At 42.1% G+C, this 17,982-nt stretch overlaps 1 protein-coding gene and 1 non-coding gene across 2 annotated transcripts; both read right to left on the bottom strand.

Annotated features, from left to right (window-relative positions):
• Positions 1-12,827, bottom strand: Emc7 (ER membrane protein complex subunit 7). Its single transcript, XM_075961716.1, has 5 exons — positions 12,528-12,827; positions 6,687-6,806; positions 3,422-3,560; positions 1,166-1,246; positions 1-428 (listed from the first exon to the last, which is right to left on the bottom strand). Exons 1-5 carry the CDS (start codon positions 12,758-12,760, stop codon positions 276-278), a joined length of 726 nt encoding a protein of 241 aa, XP_075817831.1. The 5' UTR covers positions 12,761-12,827; the 3' UTR covers positions 1-275.
• On the bottom strand, positions 10,261-10,399 carry LOC142845316 (small Cajal body-specific RNA 21). The gene has a single exon (XR_012909876.1).
• Positions 12,828-17,982: the final 5,155 nt, after the last annotated feature.

The following is a 17,982-nucleotide window of genomic DNA, read 5'->3' as shown; positions in this document are numbered from 1 at the left end:
TATAGTACTTCATATAATTTATTAATGTCATTCTCTATAGGACACTGTAATTAATTCAGTGACATTAATATTGACCTCATACAAACAAAGGATGAAAGCTGGGTTTTCTTATGTACCAAGTACAAAACATGTGTTAAGAAATCAACATAGACAACAGTTGTACGAGATCAACTTTCAGGATGACTTAGTTTACAGTAGTCGCTTCACACGGGTTTCCTCAGGACTGGAAGCCACCTGGTGTAGGCAAGTTTGTGCGATGGCAGCTGCGGGCCTGACTACCTCCTTTTGCCAGCCCCACTTTTGCCTGTTTTACTGCTGCCACTACTGGATTTGCCAGAGGATTTTGAAGAGAAGAGTCTTGTCATGAACTCTGAGACATCAGGCAATTCATGGTTGGAATTCAACATGTTCATTGACTGCTCCATCTCCTGCAGGAAGAGAAAGTACCAGATATGAGAGGCATCCTCCCTGGATCTACCCAAATCATTTGGATGTATGAACACACTCACAAAAGAGTGATACTAAGCAAAAACAGGTTAAAGGATCAAAATACCTCGATTAGGCATATCAAAGTTATTATGCATTTCAACTGTGTAACAAGCAAGGCACACAAAAAGACCAAGATAAGCACAATGTTTTAGCTATATGAAAAGACAGTAGCATTCACTAAGACAACCAACTGAATTTATCTTATCCAGTGGAAACAGCTAGCGGAACACAAGAAAACATAATGCTGCATTTATACAAACTCTTAAGAGAAATTACCATGGAAACTAGGATAAGTTCTCATGCAGCTCCATGCAGTTCTCAGCTGCAGTGAAACAAGAACCAGAACATGACTACGTGACAGCCCGCCAAGCGGAGGCAGAAGAGGGACAGCTCAAGGCCACCTTCAATAACTTACTGAGATTCTTCCTCAAGCTAGATTTAAAAACTGGCACTAAGAATGTTGCTTTGTTTCGGTGGTAGAGCACTTGGCAAAATGTGCAAGGCCATAGGTTTACTCCCCAGTGCCTGTGAGAGCATGCGCACACACACACACACACACACACACACACACACACACACACACACCATGTGGGTACACATATACACAACTTCAAAATGTCATTAAAAAAAGAGGCACAGTATGACTCAAAAGTCCATAGCTGGGCAGTCAGCTTACCCGTCTCATGTCAGGATCACTTGTGTTGACCACTTTAGGCAGAAGCACAAATATCAATAATGGAAGAACCATCATCATAACCTGCAGAATGAAAAAAAAAATCAGAAACCTTTTCTTCCACTTTAGTTTGTGAAACAAAACCTGTTTTTAATAACTAGTGACAATATTCAAGTAAGTACATAGAACAAAATGTATCAAAATTTTCTTAACAGGGGGCTGGAGAGATGGCTCAGAGGGTAAGGGCACTAGCTGCTCTTCCAGAGGTCCCGAGTTCAATTCCCAGCAACCACATGGTGACTTACAACCATCTGTAATGAGACCTGGTGCTTTCCTTGTCAGCAGTATATTGTGTGCTTAATAAATAAACCTTTAAAAAAAATTGCCTTAACAGTAACCGACCAGCTGGGTGGGGGGCTGCTGTGTGATTGCTGTGGAGCATCTGAGACTGAAGGTGTCTTGCTTATGAAGGTACTGATACCAAACTTCTCTTTCTATCCTTGTAAAAAGTTTAGTTTGAACACAAACATTTCTAAGTGGATCTGTCTGCTCATTCTTTTCCTTCTCTTCCAGTGCAAGCTGGCACTGGTGATTCCAATGGCCACGGGGCTGCTCCTTACAGACACCGGTGCTGCTTCCTGAGTGCTGTGTCACTGCTCTGATTAGTTACATCCCTAGAGCCTGCAGCGCAGAGGAAGCCACTGACTTGAGCACATTCACTCTGAAGACGGTCTAGAATCCTCCAGCACTTGACACACTCTGTGCAATTTCAGAAACAAGAACACCAAAGATGAAAATGGTGGCATTTCATTGCTGAGGTTTCTCTTCTCAGATGCTCTACTGCCCTTTTGTCTCTGGTAATAAACCCCAGGTATTAATCTACCTTCACTTGATATATAGGCCCCAAACAGCACTGTTTATGATCTAAACAGTTATCAGCAAGGAATCTAATCCAAATTTAGAGAATCCTAAGATAAAACAATTTTCAAATACATTTAAAAAGGTCAATTTGTTTCTAAAGAATGTATTAGTATTTTACTAGTAGGATCACAACATGAGTTGTGGGTTGTTGTTTCAGGATTAATAACTACTTAAAATACTCCAGGATAGGGCTCGGCGGTGGTGGCACACACCTTTAATCTCAGCACTCAGGAGGCAAAGGCAGGCGGATCTCTGTGAGTTTGAGGCCAGCCTGGTCTACAAGAGCTAGTTCCAGGACAGGCTCCAAAGCTACAGAGAAAGAGAAACCCTGTCTAGAAAAACAAACAAACAAAAAAAAACTCCAAGATAATTTCTCTGTTTAATACCCTAGTTTTAAAAAAGAGAAAGAAAGAAAGCCCTACTTCCTTTCTGGAGACACAGTTCATTTGGTAGAGTGCTTGCCTAGCATTCAGGAGGCCCTGCCTTTGATGCCCAGCACTTCATAAAACAACCAGTCATGTAGTACACCCCTGTAACACTAGCACTTGAGAAGTAAAGGCAGGAGAATCCGAAGTTCACTGTCATCCTCAGCTACATAGCAAACTCAAGGCCAGCCTGGGATCCACTAGACTCTGCCTCACACAATAATAAAACATTACATGTGCCATCAACATGAGCTGGTTAATAAGTGACCGCACATTTAACAATGGGCAAACATGTAAAATGGATAGGTTAGCTCCATACACAATTTAGTAATATTCTCATTCTATCTGATCTCATGAATGTAATGGTCTGTCCTGTCTCTTTGACAAGCCACGCCCACTCCCTCTCCTGTCCCCTGAGGCAGGCAGATCTTCCTTCCTGCTCACAGCCTGAGTCTCTTCCTTTTTCCATCTCCCTCTCAAAGACAGCTTCTCTCTCTTCCAACTCTCCCTTCTCTCTCTCCCCCCCTTCTCTCTCTCTCCTCTTCTCCTTCTCCCTTCCACACTTCCATAACCCACTAAATAAATATCCAAACTCACTCTGCATAGCATGCCTATCCATCTGTCTCTTGCCACCACCGTCACGTGGCTCACTGCCTGGGACCAGCTGCCTTTGCAGACCAGACCTGTGGCGTGGTCTCATGCGCAGTCCCTGCCTAAGACTGGCTGCTCTTGGGACCCGCTACCCACTGCTGCCTCTTGATCTGCAGTGTTATAATGATATCTTCCTCGATATTTATTTCAGTTGCACATTTATTATGAAATACACAGTAGAATTCTCATATTCCTTTCCTTATCTGTTTCTAAGGACTATATTTTCCCAATTTCACCCTTAACCAGGGATTAGTACACATACCATTGGGTTCATCAGAAAGTCTGTCCAGCCCCACGATTCCCTCTTAATGAAGTAAGAAGGTGGACCTGAAGATTTCATTTGGAGAGGATAGGGTAATCTGACAACTTCTGATGTTTTGATGTAATTCACATATCTTGCTCTAAGGAAACAGGAAAACATGAATTCTATGAAAAACATGACATTTATCTAGCATGTGCAGTCCCAAGCTACTGCAAAAGAAAATATACACATAAATGAAGCAAAATAAACAAAAAACAATTGCTTATGTTAACAATGCCTTATACTAGCCGGGCGGTGGTGGCGCATGCCTTTAATCCCAGCACTCGGGAGGCAGAGGCAGGCGGATCTCTGTGAGTTCGAGACCAGCCTGGTCTACAGAGCTAGTTCCAGGACAGGCTCCAAAGCCACATAGAAACTCTGTCTCGAAAAAACCAAAAAAAAAAAAACAAACAAAAAACAATGCCTTATACTTACCTTCAGCTTTTCCAAAGCACTTCAGGATCTAAGCATTTTTTTTTAATTACCTACTTATTTTTATGTTATGGGTGGTTTGCCTCCATATATGTCTGTACATCATGTGTATGCAGGATCCAAGCATGCTAGAAGAGGGCTTGGACACCGTGGAACTGGAGTTAGAGATGGCTGTGAACTGCCATGTTGGTGTTGAGAATTGAAGCTGGGTCCTTAGCAAGAACAGTCAGGGCTCTTAACGGCTGAGTCATCTCTCCAGCTCCACACGTAAACTTTTGATTGTGAAAGTCCGATCAAAGTATCTGTCTAGCCAGGTGGTGTTGGCGCACACAGGAGACAGAGGCAGGTGGATCTCTGAGTTTGAGGCCAGCCTGGACTACAAGAGCTAGTTCCAGGACAGGCTCCATAGCTACTGTGAAACCCTGTCTTGAAACCCCTCCCCCCGAAAAAAAGAGTGTCTGTCTAAAGTAAGGTACACAGGAACTAGATTTGGGGTCTTCTAGCTACATCACTTCTTATTCTTGAGGTCCATATAACTCCGTACCTACTTTTTATATCAAGTTAGTTATTTTAAATCTGGGTGTGGTATCAAATCTATGTAATCCTAGGACTGGGAAGTAGAAGGGTCAGGAGTTCAAAGCCAAATTCAGCTACACAGGGAGCTGGAAGTTTGCCTGGGCTTTAAGAGACTTTGTCTCCAATGGGGGAAAAAAGACAGAAAAAATAAAAGAAACGCTTCCCCGCCCCCCAATTATTTTAGAATCTTTCTCACTTTAAAGACCTTTCATACACATAGTAAGAAATTTATTTAAGAAGACAGGGTGTCTCTGTGCATCCCTGGCTGTCCTAGAACTCACTCTATAGACCAGGCTGGCCTTGAACTCAGATATCCAGCCTCTTCTGCCTCCAGAGTGCTGGGATTAAAGGCCTGTATCAGACACACAAAAGTATTGGCTTACATATTTTTGATGGTCTAAGATATATACTACAGGATATACCCAATGTTTAAGGTCATTTTATAGGGAAAATATATGATTCAAGAAAGCCATAAAAAACACATTGGTAGCCGGGCGGTGGTGGCACACGCCTTTAATCCCAGCACTCTGGGATTTTTTTTGGTTTTTCGAGACAGGGTATCTCTGTAGCTTTGGAGCCTATCCTGGAAACTAACTCTTGTAGACCAGGTTGACCTCAAACTTACAGAGATCCACCTGCCTCTGCCTCCTGTGTGCTGGGATTAAAAGCGTGCGCCACCACCACCTGACTTATTATTCATTTCTTCATTTGTGCTGTAGTTTGGATTATTTATTTTACTATGTTTTCCAGTTCATCAGACATCTCTTCTGTTGTTTTACACATCCATTGATCTTTCCACCTCAATGCCTGTATTTATTGTAGAAATCCTATCTTATCTTTTTTCAAATATCTATTGCCTAATTTGATACATCACTTGTGTAAACAGGAAATCTTCTATTTCTTTTTTTAATCCTATAAAGACTAGCATTTTAATTAAGACAAAGTTACAAATTTATACACAGTAACTTTTACAATGAGAACAACAGATAACAAGTCTTTCTTTTCTTTATTCACTTTAAATATACTTTTAAACTATTTTAGCCTATATCTAGTACCTATACTATCTTAACTTTCTAGAGGCCTGTTTCAAGGGCTGGCTCAAGAAACACTGTTTCCGTGGGTATTTTGTAAGAAAAGCAGACTTTATTTACTCTGAATTTTTAGAGTAGTTTCAGCAAATAGAAATATTTCTCTGAACATAAACACAAAACAGGGCATCCCCTTCCAGAGAAGTCAAGCATTTATATGTGCTACTATTCTAGTTATGCCAACCAAGGGTCATCTTCAATCTTCAGCTTGGAAGCTCCTAGATTTTGTGAGAAGAAATAAATTCACACCCCAGGTAACACATTTTTTTACCTATTTAGTGTGTGTTTGGGGGAGGGACATAGGTGCCACAGTGCACTTGTAGAGGTCAGAGGACAACTTGCAGGAGCTGGTCCTCTCCTTCCATCGTGTGGGTCCTAGAGATCTAACTCTGGTCGCGAGGCTTCATGGCCTGTGCTCTGACCACTGTGCCCCTCGCGGGCCCTTCTTTCCACTTTTATCAAGATCCCCACTGTGCCCCTCACGGGCCCTTCTTTCCACTTTTATCAAGATCCCCACTTCATGGCCTGTGCTCTGACCGCTGTGCCCCTCGCGGGCCCTTCTTTCCACTTTTATCAAGATCCCCACTGTGCCCCTCGCGGGCCCTTCTTTCTACTTTTATCAAGATCCCCACTGTGCCCCTCGCGGGCCCTTCTTTCCACTTTTATCAAGATCCCCACTTTCACATCAACACCACAACTATATTTGATAATTTCTTTACTGAAATTTGGAGTATATAAAGAAGAAGCTATAGAAACTCCTAGATCAACTTTGTAGTAAATAGAAGGATTATCAAAATATTTCAGTGACATGTCAGGAGTAGCATTTCAAATTCAAAATTCAAAAAAAAAATAATTCTCAAATTTAAAAGTCAAATTTCAATTATAATTTTCACAGTACTTTTTTCCTACAGCAAATAATTTTACCTTCACTCTATACAATTATAGAAGGGGTTTACCATATTAGAAACATTCATTCAGAGGGGAAAAAATCCAACTTCATAGTCTCAACATAAACATTTTAAGAAGCAGCTATGGTTTAAATAAGAAATGCTCAACCTTCACTGTAAATTCCAAAAGTAATATATAACAATTAGACTAGACTTTAATAAAAAGAAATCATGTATCCTCACCTCATTTTTCCTTTTGAAGTGATATCAACTCGCACAGGATCAAACTTGTAAGCTGGGGAGATAACTTCCACTACATAAGAGCCAGAGGGAATGTCATGAACCACGAAGCTCCCATCTGTCCTGGAAAAAGGAAAGTCACACTTAGTCACTTCTCATCAGCACCTTAGTCTCTTCCTGTTTTGTTTTTTTTATTTGTTTGTTTTGTTTTGTTTTGAGACAGGGTTTCTCTGTGTAACAGCCCTAGTTGTCCTGGAACTCATTCTGTAGACCAGGCTGGTCTCGAAGTCACAGAGATCTGCCTACCTGAGGCAGAGGCAAGCAGATCTCCATGACTACTGGTCTACAAGAAACAAGCTACAGGGAAATACTGTCTCAAATAAAATAAAATAAAATAAAATAAAATAAAATAAAATAAAATAAAATAAAGGTGTGGACCACCACCGCCTGGCAGTCTCTCCTGTTTGAAAGCACTTGTTCATTTCCCAAATAGTTCTCGAAAAACATCAGAAGAAACGCAGATTCTTGCACCTGGGAGACTTAAGCAGAAGGATCATCATGGGTTCAAGGCCAGCCTAGGCTATGGAGTAAGTTTCAAGATATCTTGGACTATGTGCAGTGGAAAATCCTGTCTCAAACAAACACATAAGCAATTAGAGGCAAACAGAAAATGCAGGTACAATGACTTATGCCTGTAATCATAAAACGCAGAAGACTGAGGCAGGAGGATCATGGCCAGCTTGACCTACATAGTTTCTGCCCTTCTTCCTAAATAAACAGAAAATAACAAAAGTTGGTCCTGCAATTTACATTCTAGTATTTTCAGAGTTTCTAGGCACGGACGAGCCTAAGCCAGAGTATTAGACTCCTGAGGCAGGAGGCCAGCGACAACAAAGAGCAGCTACTACTCCGCAGCCTTGACGTCACTGAAGAAAAGCTGTCAGTGCACATTATTACAGTAGGAGGGTCCCAGCTTTATTAAATTCCTTTAATACATTCTGCTTATTTAAAAAAGCGTTCTGGGGCTGGAGAGATGGCTCAGTGGTTAAGAATATTGCCTGCTCTTCCAAAGGTCCTGAGTTCAATTCCCAGCAACCACATGATGGCTCACAACCATCTGTAATGAGGTCTGGTGCCCTCTTCTGGCCTTCAGGCATACACACAGACAGAATATTGTATACATAATAAATAAATAAATATTTAAAAAAAATAATAAAGCGTTCTGTTTTAGTTTTAATTTGTATTTGTTGGCTTTCTTTTTCATACAAACATTTCAATAGTAACTTCCGTTTATTATAAACAGTCTCATTTACTTTAGTTACCTTTTAGCTGGTTATTCAGAAACCTACAATTTAGTGTTAAAACCATCCATCTTTTCTTCCTTTATTTCCTCTGATCCTACTTGTTTAAAAAAAAATTACCCAACCAAAAGCTGGTAATTTCTTTTTGCAAGTCAAAATTAACCTGTCTAGAAAGTGAAAAACTGCTTTTTCAAGGAAAAAAGACATAGAAAATTAAGATGAAAAGTGTTTCCTGTCATTGAAAGAATACACCAAGGTAAAGCAGAGCTGAAATATAAGCATTGAAATGCCTTATTCCCCAGCAGGACACCTGTCCAACCTCAGACTCACTTTCAAATGTACCTTGAAAGGTTTTTGGAGAGTCTAGCAGCTTCAGGAAGGATGCATGTGGTGTGGTTGGAATTAGGAGACATTTGTCTAGCCAAATCAATGAGGTGACAGCCATCACGACCATATCACCCTCACAGCCCCCAGACCCCCTCTCTACTTTTCTTTTCACGTCTATGGGAAGGGAAGAAAATTACTTTAGTGTATTTTTCCCACAGGTTTTTCATGGACAGACCATCTCTGTCTCTGCTCAGGATCACGGCTACACATGCGTTGCCTCACCCTACACACACTTCCAAGTCTCCAGTAGCCTCTTCCCCTCCCCAATTCTCTCCAGCTTAGAGGTGGCAACAGTTATGTTTTGCTTTCATTGTACTATTGGGTTAACAGTGTTGAGGCTGGAAGCTCCAGGTAGTGTACACTCTGGACTGTTCTTCTATACCTTGATGATTGAACTCTATGTGAACCATTCTAATTTTAAGGCATATTCTGCTCTTTTGCTTTTGGAGGCAAAGTCTTGCCATACAACGCGGAATGGCCTCAGACTCACAATGCTAGTGTCCCACTCTTCCAAGAGCTAGGACATAAGTGTAAGCATCACATCTAGTCACCTTCTGCTTCTTGACAGACCCTGACAGATCAATTTCAAAACATGCTTTTTTCTGAGCAAAGAGGAAAAAATGAGTGATGGCTGTTTAACACAAACAGTATCAGGATCATCCAAAGAAAAAGCTAAGCTAGGTGTGATAGCCGACACCTGTAATCAGGTGGGAATCCAGGAGGACGTCAATGTGAAGACAGTATGAACCACACAGTGAAACTACACAATAAAAAGATTCAAAAATAAGGAGTATATAATCTCATAATATCAAAACAAAACCAAAACCAAAAACTGATTGTAATGGATTAATAAAAATTGCTGCAGATCCCTGGTGGCGGCAGGCAGCATAAACTCTGCAGGTCCCCAAGCGGTGGCAGGCAGGAGGCAGCGGGTCCTGAGAACAGCCAGTCCCAGGCAGGGACAGTGCAGGAGACCACACAGCAGGTCCGAGGAGGCAAGCCATGTGGCAGCAGCAAGAGAGAGACAGATGGATAGGCACACCATGCAGAGTGAAGTTGGATATTTATTTAGTGGTTATGGAAAGGAGGGGAGAAGAGCAGAGAAGGAGAGAGAGAGGGAGGGAGGGAGAGAGGCAAGGAGAGAGGCAGGGAGGAAGGTAGAGAGAGAAGAGACTGGAGCTGCCTCTCCAAGAGGGAGCCAGAAAAAAGGCTGGAAGCTGAAGATCAGCTTGCCTCAGCGGATGGGGAGGGAGTAGGCGTGGCTTGTCTCTTAAAGAGAGAACAATCATTACACTGACACCTACCTAACTGTTCAAAATTAGAAGACTGGATAAGTGAGTTGTGGTTTATATACACATTTACAATATAAAAACAGGCTTGCATGCTCTTCAACCCCAGCTCCTCTCATCTCCATTAGCAAAGTCCCAAGCCACTTCCCCATAAGCCAAAACTATAGTCAAATTTGTATGCTGGCTAGTCAAAACAGCTGTCAGACAAATAACCTCTCCTATTTACGACAAGACTGTTACCAAAAAAATCATATAAACTCTCAACCCTTTTATATGAATACAAGAGCATAGAGTAGAAGGCAGGTGGTGGTGGTGCACTCCTTTAACCCCAGCATTCAGGTGGCAGAGGAATTCAGATCTCGGAGTTTGAAGATAGCCTTGTCTACAGAGTAAAATTTAGGGGGGGCAGGGATACACAGAGAAACCCTGTATCAAAAAGCCAAAACAAACAAACAACAAAAACCAAAGTAGTGTAACATTTTAAAATAAATGTTAAATGAAAATTACAATGTCTTATGTGCTTTAACCCCCACCCTCACCCCATCAGTCGGGTTTTCATCCTGTTCGCCAGCTCCTCCTGCCAAGTTATCATCAGCAAGTAAATGTGAGGCCAGGCTAGCCTGGGTGAGGCTTCTTCCTCAAACACCCCTCCCACGAGGGAGAAGCCTGGCCCCTTTATTCTAGGCTCTGCTGAGGGGAAGTGGGGTAGGCTGAGCCCACATCCTGGGAAATAGAGCCTGGATGTGCTTTAACCTTAAAAACAAGTCATAAAACTTTAAGGGTTGTTATCGTTCATTGCAACCTTTTTTTTAATTTTTTTATTTTTATTTTTCAAGACAGGGTTTTTCTGTAGCTTTTTTTTGGTTCCTGTCCTGGAACTAGCTCTTGTAGTCCAGGCTGGCCTCAAACTCACAGAGATCCGCCTGCCTCTGCCCCTGCTGGGATTAAAGGTGTGCACAACCACCGCCTGGCTCATTGCAACCTTTTAAAAGAAAATGTCTTGTTTATATTTTCCACAATAAACATTGATTTGTTTACACTCAGGAGTGACTCTGGCTCCACCACAAAACTATCACCAGCCAGCTTTTGTGCTTTTCTCTTTTCTTTTTTGAGATAGGGTCTCAACTAAGTTGCTTCCTGATGTCCTTCTGCGTCCACTTCTGGAGTGGCCGGGATGATAGGCATGTGTCACCAGGCAAGACTAATAATATATGACAACATATATTAATTTTAAAAATAATTTCAAAATAAAAATAAGTGGTTTTCAAAAGTGCTATACACTGTATAAGTTAAATTCTCAATTAAGCCTTATCTTTCAAAACTTAATGAGATTTTATTATTACTATGATTATTTGTTTGTTTTGTTTTGTTGAGTTTTTTTTTAGGAGGGGTTCAAGACAGGGTCTCTTTGTATAGCATTGGCTGTCCTGGAACTCATAGAGATTCACCTGCCTCTGCCTCCCAAGCGCTGGGATTAAAGGTGTGCACCACTACCACGGGGGGGGATTTTTTTTTATTATTAATGCATCATTAATTAGGATAAACTCTAAACAATACCCTAGTGCCAGATGGAATTAAAATACTGGTTGTCACTGGAAGGTGGTGATGTTCTCCTTTAAACCCGCACTCGGGAGGCAGAAACAAGCGGATTTCTGTGAGTTCGAGGCCAGCCTGGTCTACAAAGCAAGTTCCAGGACAGGCTCCAATGTTACAGAGAAATCCTGTCTCAAAAAACAACAGCCGGGGGTGGTGGCGCATGCCTTTAATCCCAGTGCTCACAAAAGAGCTAGTTCCAGGACAGGTTCCAAAGCTACAGAGAAACCTTGTCTCAAAAAAACCAACCAAATAAACAAACAAAACACACACACGCACGCACACACACACAAAACCTAAAAAAAAAAAAAAAGGTTGTCAATTTGTAGTTTAATTAATGTGAGTTTGAATTTCCCACGAGGGAACTTCAACAATCTGCAGAAATCTGCAATTCAAACTTAAATGTTCACATTTAAGATGTACGGTTTTCAGATATCACAAGTTAATGTACAAAGCCAGCCAAGAAATATCTTCTTTCGGTCATAATTTCAACCCCTAATACTGGTGGCAAAATTTCAAACATCATATTCATGACTATAGAGATGAAAACACTGCTGACAAGCCAAATCACTACTAAATTCACCCCACCTTCCCAGAAAATCCCATTTCTCCTAAGAACAAGAAGAGGTATGTGTAAGGAATTTTGAAAAACCCTAGTCTGACACAGAGGACGACTGCGCTTTCGCAAATCCCTCGACGTAGTCAAATGTAAAAAGAACAATAATCGCAACCTCGGGCCAAGGGGGAAAAAGCTCTTTGATTAGGGACTTCAGGGCCCATTAATTTTAGAAGCAGGAACACCAGCCTTCCAGGCTTATGTCACCGCCGGGAGCCCTTTGGGCTTTGATAATTCCCACTTGTTTAACATCTTTCTACACAACACCAAGCTACCAGAAGACCGACAAGGAGAAAGCAACTAGGTCCCAGAGAAACTAGACAAGATGCAAAGGTGCAAAACAGCCAACAAACAAACCAGGGCGCACCAGTCCCTTGGGCTCAAGTGTCATCCGCCCCACAGGGGACAAAATGAGCCCACACAAGGGGGCAAAACGGGGCTACAAATGAATGACCCCACTGTTTCGGGCCTGGGGCCACTGCCCTCCGTCCTCGTTGCTGAAGTATCTGACCGCACAGACTCCCAGCACAGACCGTTAGGGGCACCTGTACCTTCAGTTGGTGACAGCTACGCTGTCGGTCCTGACACTGCGCTGTCCTAGCTGGATACCCTTCCAGCGTCCACCCAACCGCTTTCCTGCTGCCCTCAGGATGCTCACTTAAGGAAGCCGACGTGCTCTTCTCCGTCTACCAGCACTCGGGCCGCGGAGATCCAGTCCTGAGGCTTCACCCCTGGAACGACCGCACGTCCCTCGATCTTGAAGCGATCTCCCGGGCCAACCCCGCCACCTCCCGGGCCCTCGGCAGCAGCCCCAAGCACCTCCGAGCTGTGGGCATCTCCTGAGAGTAACAGCAGCAGGATGGAAAAGAAGCCCCACAGAGCACCCGCCATGACAGCAGCTCTGAGGAGTCAGGCCCACGGCCCGGAAGCCCTCCCCCGCCGTACGGGCTCCGCGGCGGCGGCGGCCGTCGCTGAACGATGTCGTCATCACCGCGAGCCGGATCCAGCCGCGAGCTGTGCCCGGCCTGGGAGAGAAGCTAAGACGCCGCCAATCAGGAGAAGGGACGAGAGCGACGCCAGGGTCGCCCCCAGGACTCCGGCTTAAAAGGCGGCGAAGAGCGTCTGCGGCCGCCCAGGACTATCGGTGGTGGAGTGCTTGTTGTTGTGGCATCTGCAGATGCACGAGCCCTCAGGGAAGTAAGGGGTTAGGAGAAGGACTAGGATCTGAAGTGTTGAGTGCTGGGTCTGTAGCTAACATGTCAGACGTCTACTTTATCATTTTCTTGAAGTTTTTTCTAGCTCCAAATAATTCTTATTTGTACCACAGATCTCTGTAAAAGATTTAGGGCAAGGTGTGCTTTTTTCCCTTGTGCACACGGTCTCCGCAGAAAAGTTAGAGAAATTGAAAACACATGCAAAAGCTCTAAGCTTCCAACGGAGAGTGGAAATGCAGAAATTTGGGCTGAAAAGGAAAAAAAAAACTTTTTATATACAAAGGACTTGGTGTTTAAGAAGTACGTGGAGAACGTTTATTTTCATTCCATTTTATAATTTTGCATTGATTTTTTTTTAACACACACAGCTCGAAGACCGAGAAAGTGAGGATGTCACTATAATTGGTCTGTGATGTACCTAATACGCATAGAGTGCAAATGCCAAGACCATCAGAAACAGTGTTTTCCTAAGACCATGCGGAATCGAACAGCCTTCTTTTTCCTTAATGTTTATTTACCATGAGTGTCCCAGCTCTGCTTTTTTTTTCTCATTGTCTTCTGCGTGGCTTGCTAATATTCTTTTCAGCATTGATGCTCACTTCCCCGAAACACCTCAGTCACTGAACAGAAGTCTACATACTGTTAAAAAAAAAAAAGCCATCTGTATTCTCTTTAATTAATACACTGTTTCTCTGGTATGGAGTTTTTCCTAACAGTGTTTGCCTACATGCATGTTTCTAATGGTCTCTATCTGTTGGACATTATCAAATGGTGCAATATTCAAACGGTTTAAGTATGCAGAATAGACTCCTGCCTATTTGTCTGTCTCTTGTCATTTCTGTAACTATTTGCCCAGAAATAATCTACAAGCAAATATGTATAGTAAAAATACACACATGTGGGTAGGAAGATGGGTTAGCAGTTAAGAGCACTTGCTACTCTTGCAGGAGACCTGGGTTCAGTTTCCAGAACCCACACTATGGCTTTGTAATTTCTGTTCCAGGTTATCTGATGCCCTCGCCCCCATAGGCACCAAGCACTGGCGTGGACCGCATGGCAACCACCATTGCTGCTTGACAGAGTTCCAGCTTTTAACACTGCAGACCACGCTTCTCCAGCACCTTTTTACTTCCATCTTTAACAATTCTCAGTATTGCCGGGCGGTGGTGGCTCACGCCTTTAATCCCAGCACTCGGGAGGCAGAGGCAGGCGGATCTCTGTGAGTTTGAGACCAGCCTGGTCTACAAGAGCTAGTTCCAGGACAGGCTCCAAAACCACAGAGAAACCCTGTCTCGAAAAACCAAAAAAAATAAAAAATAAAAAAAAACAATTCTCAGTATTAATGCCTTTCCTTTTGGAAAATTTTGTGCAGGCTTTGGTAAGGGATAAAAATGTGTGCAATGGTAGCTTCTCTATACAAAATAATTCTTTGGGAAAAAAATCCCCACCACCTCGGAACCAGCAATCCCATTGTGCCCCCCTAATTACACCAAGAACAGGAAAGTTACAAATTTACTAGAAACACCTGATCCCAAAGAGGAAGTGCCTACACTTCAGATCCAGAGCCTGAGGCTATTAAGGCCAAGAGTTCAGTTAATAAATATGGATAAATCAGAATGCTGTGGTATAATGGGAGAAGAGTAAGACACCAGGACCTTCCCTCTTGGGAGTGTTATGAGGGGAACAGTAAGACTAAGAAATTGTAGTATGGTGTCTGCTCCTCAGAAGTCCTTTTCCAAGGTCAGGCATTTGGATGAACACTCAGTGGTTTGAGGAAAGTTGCTACTTGATAAAGCACTCATTCTCCTTAGTTCTGACAAGAAAAACTCAGGGCCCTTTCATGATCGTGACTAGTGCCTACTGTCAAGGTCAAGCCCTGATTTCCAGCCCCATCCCAGTTCGTATACCCCTTTTCTCCCTTTTCCTATGTGCAGTAAAAGATGTAGCCTTCCTTTTTTCAACTAAATCTGCTGGCAGCCATCCCTATTCACCCACAGATAGTGTCTGTCTTCTCCACCCTCCCCACCCCCACACCACACATCCTCTTTGGGACCTGAACACTGCCCCATGCTCTTGCCGAAGCTGGTCTCTGGCAAGGCACACATAGGGTATATATACATACATGTGAGCAGACATTCATATATAAAATGAAAATAAATAGCATATACAAATGAGGCATAATGTATATTTATATGACATTTAATATACAGGATATAAGTAGTGTTTATTATATACATATAAAAATTAGTGTTGTGAGCCCAAACTGGCCTTAAACTTATCAGTTCTTCAGTCACCGAAGTGCTGGAAAGATTGACATGAATTGTGAGCCATCACCGTCAACTCAATATGTTACTTAGTGAAAACTGAGTGCACTATGACACATAAATATAAAAATGTACGCAGCTGTATTGCATATGTATTTTACATGTATGTATTTCCACACTATCTATCTAATAGCAAACTGTGAATACAGTTCTGCATTTCACCCTTTTTAACATAATGTAACTTGAAAGAAAATTCTTTCTTTTTTCTTTTTTTTGGTCTGTTTTTTCATAGCAGGGCCTTATACCACAGCTCAGATTGGCCTGGACTCACTATGCAACCCAGGCTAACCTCAAATTTGTGGCAGTTTTCATGCCTCAGCCTCCCTAATTCTAGAAGTACAGATATGAACCAGTGCTCAACTGTAACCTATCCTGACTGCATATAAATGAGCTCCCTTGTCTTCTTATGACTACCAAGTACCCCAGTATATGTATCTACTGATTCCCTACTGCAAGACTTTAAAATTGTGTTGCAGACTTAGGGGAAAATCCATGTGTTCAACCAAGAAAACATTTCAGCAAAGATAAAAGCCCCAAAATGGCAGTTTTAACCTACAAAGTTCTGCTCATGGTGTTCATTTTTCAGCAGGAGGAGCTGGGCCCTCAGACTGTTTCAGATCCAACCAGGATTATTGAACCATCGAGAGAAAAGAGAGAGAGAGAGAGAGAGAGAGAGAGAGAGAGAGAGAGAGAGAGAGAGAATATGCAGTAGTTCCCCCACTAGCAACCACTCTCTGAAACATAAAATAAACTATTACACTTATAAAATGAAGAAAAGTACAAATATACAAAATAAAAGTAACTTCAAATTAAGTTTTAATTTTCTTCACATGTGTGTTTGGAACTCTTCTTTGCTGATATCTTAGAGCAGGTGTCTAATAAATTATCAGTACTGGTTCTAATAATGCAGATAGGAACCTGGAAGTTACTTTTTCTATAGGAGTAAGAGTGGGAGAGGACAGCTGCAAACACCCACTGGGATCTCTGCCTCCCCATTTCTACCTTATTCCCTTGTCTACTGTCACTCACCAAAGCATCTAGTGTTTTGAACCCCTCAACTGTCAAGCACAGAATTCACACATTCACTGAAGGAGACAAGTATGAATGCTCATTTGCGGCATGGCAGAAGTCTGTTATCTCTGCTGTTTTCTAAGTAGGACATGGGTTGTATAGATAATCCAACTCCAAATTATAGGAGAGGCACAATATACCATCCACCTTGGACTTGTGTTCAACACAGGAAATAAGTACAGTGAGCTCCTTTAGGAGGACCCTATGTGCCAGATGTCCTAAATAGACTAACCTTCCTGCGTCACATCCCAGAAGGTTGACCCTTCAAGGATTGCAAAAATTCTGTTCTCTTTTCCTCTGTCTTCCACTTGGTTTAGCCAAAGATATGTATGTAACTGCCCTTTCAATTTATTTTACCAATGCCACAGAAAGTCTAATGATGGGGTAATTTACAATTACTCCTTCCCAACTTTCCATGTATTTCCTGCCAAGATCCCGAACCATGGAGACCAGGCAAGCCTACTTACCTTGGTGATCGGTTCACCAGCCAGGCCTCCTCCCTTCCCATCCTCCCTTCTCTCTTTCCCTCCTCCTTTTTCTACCAGGGCCCTCAGTCTTTTCTTGTCATAACCACCAGGGGGAGAACAGGAATAGGAAAAAACAAAACGACACATTTTTAGAAATAATTGGATTACACCATCAGAAGTAATTTCTTGGTTTTACAGGTGTTCTTGTTTGTAAAAGCATTCTTTGTGTTTCTGGTACTTTTGCATATGTTGTACTTAAAGTTTTTTAATTGAAGAAACTGAAATCCCTTATATATTTAGGCATTTATATTTAGCAGAATTTACTTGAAACTCTTAAAAAGTCTGAATCAGCCCCTCTCCAAAACCAGTTATCCTCCAGATTTCCTAATCATTTAGAGACATATTTGGAGATGGTGATGGCCATCCCCCTCTGTTTCAGTGTTCTTGTTAGTATTTCTGAGGTGTCATGGTGATTCTCAAGCCACACACTGGCTCTCTAAATGGATGTTAGGTTATAAAGGAAGTCCGTGCTTTCTTTTTTAATAGAGTAACCACTAGAATTCCTAGGAAACTCCCGCTAAGCAAATCCCCTAAACACTCTGTTATTTATTGGGGCATGGTTTTTGCCCTGAGTTTTCAAATCTCATTTACTTCAAATAGTTAAGCTAATCTCTTTCATTCAAATGAACTGTAGTCAGTTCTCTTGGCATTTTTTAATGTCTGTTGCCCACTAGGACTCCAGGTTTAACTCTCAAAAGCTATTTCTAAAGTCCTCTCCAGTGAAACCAGTCATCCGCCTTTCAGGTAGAGGAGTCAGCACAGCTCTGTGTCTTGCAGAAAAAAACTGTAATGGGAATGCTTCACTTTATTCATCTGACTTGAAGTTCTTAACCCTTTCATCAAATTCTATGAAAAATAAAAGCAAAACAAAAACCATCATATTGGGGAATTAATTTTTTAAAAAAGAACCCCCATACTGTTTTCCATACTGGCTTTATTATTTTTTCACCAACAGTGAATAGCGGTTCTCTTTTTGC

Source organism: Microtus pennsylvanicus, chromosome 2, assembly GCF_037038515.1.
Source record: "Microtus pennsylvanicus isolate mMicPen1 chromosome 2, mMicPen1.hap1, whole genome shotgun sequence".
Classification (NCBI taxonomy): Eukaryota; Metazoa; Chordata; class Mammalia; order Rodentia; family Cricetidae; genus Microtus; species Microtus pennsylvanicus.
The sequence above is the reverse complement of the archived record's forward strand: the minus strand, read 5'-3'. Positions and strand labels throughout refer to the sequence as shown.

What these genes read in the sequence shown, in the direction of transcription:
- Emc7 (XM_075961716.1), bottom strand. Translation starts at nt 12,760, where the DNA reads ATGGCGGGTGCTCTGTGGGGCTTCTTTTCCATCCTGCTGCTGTTACTC. An exon ending in GAGCACGTCGGCTTCCTTAA is followed by an intron (nt 6,807 to 12,527) that starts GTGAGCATCCTG and finishes TCCTTTTTCCAG; the next exon opens with GACAGATGGGAGCTTCGTGG. An exon ending in ACTTTCTGATGAACCCAATG is followed by an intron (nt 1,247 to 3,421) that starts GTATGTGTACTA and finishes TTCATTCTGCAG; the next exon opens with GTTATGATGATGGTTCTTCC.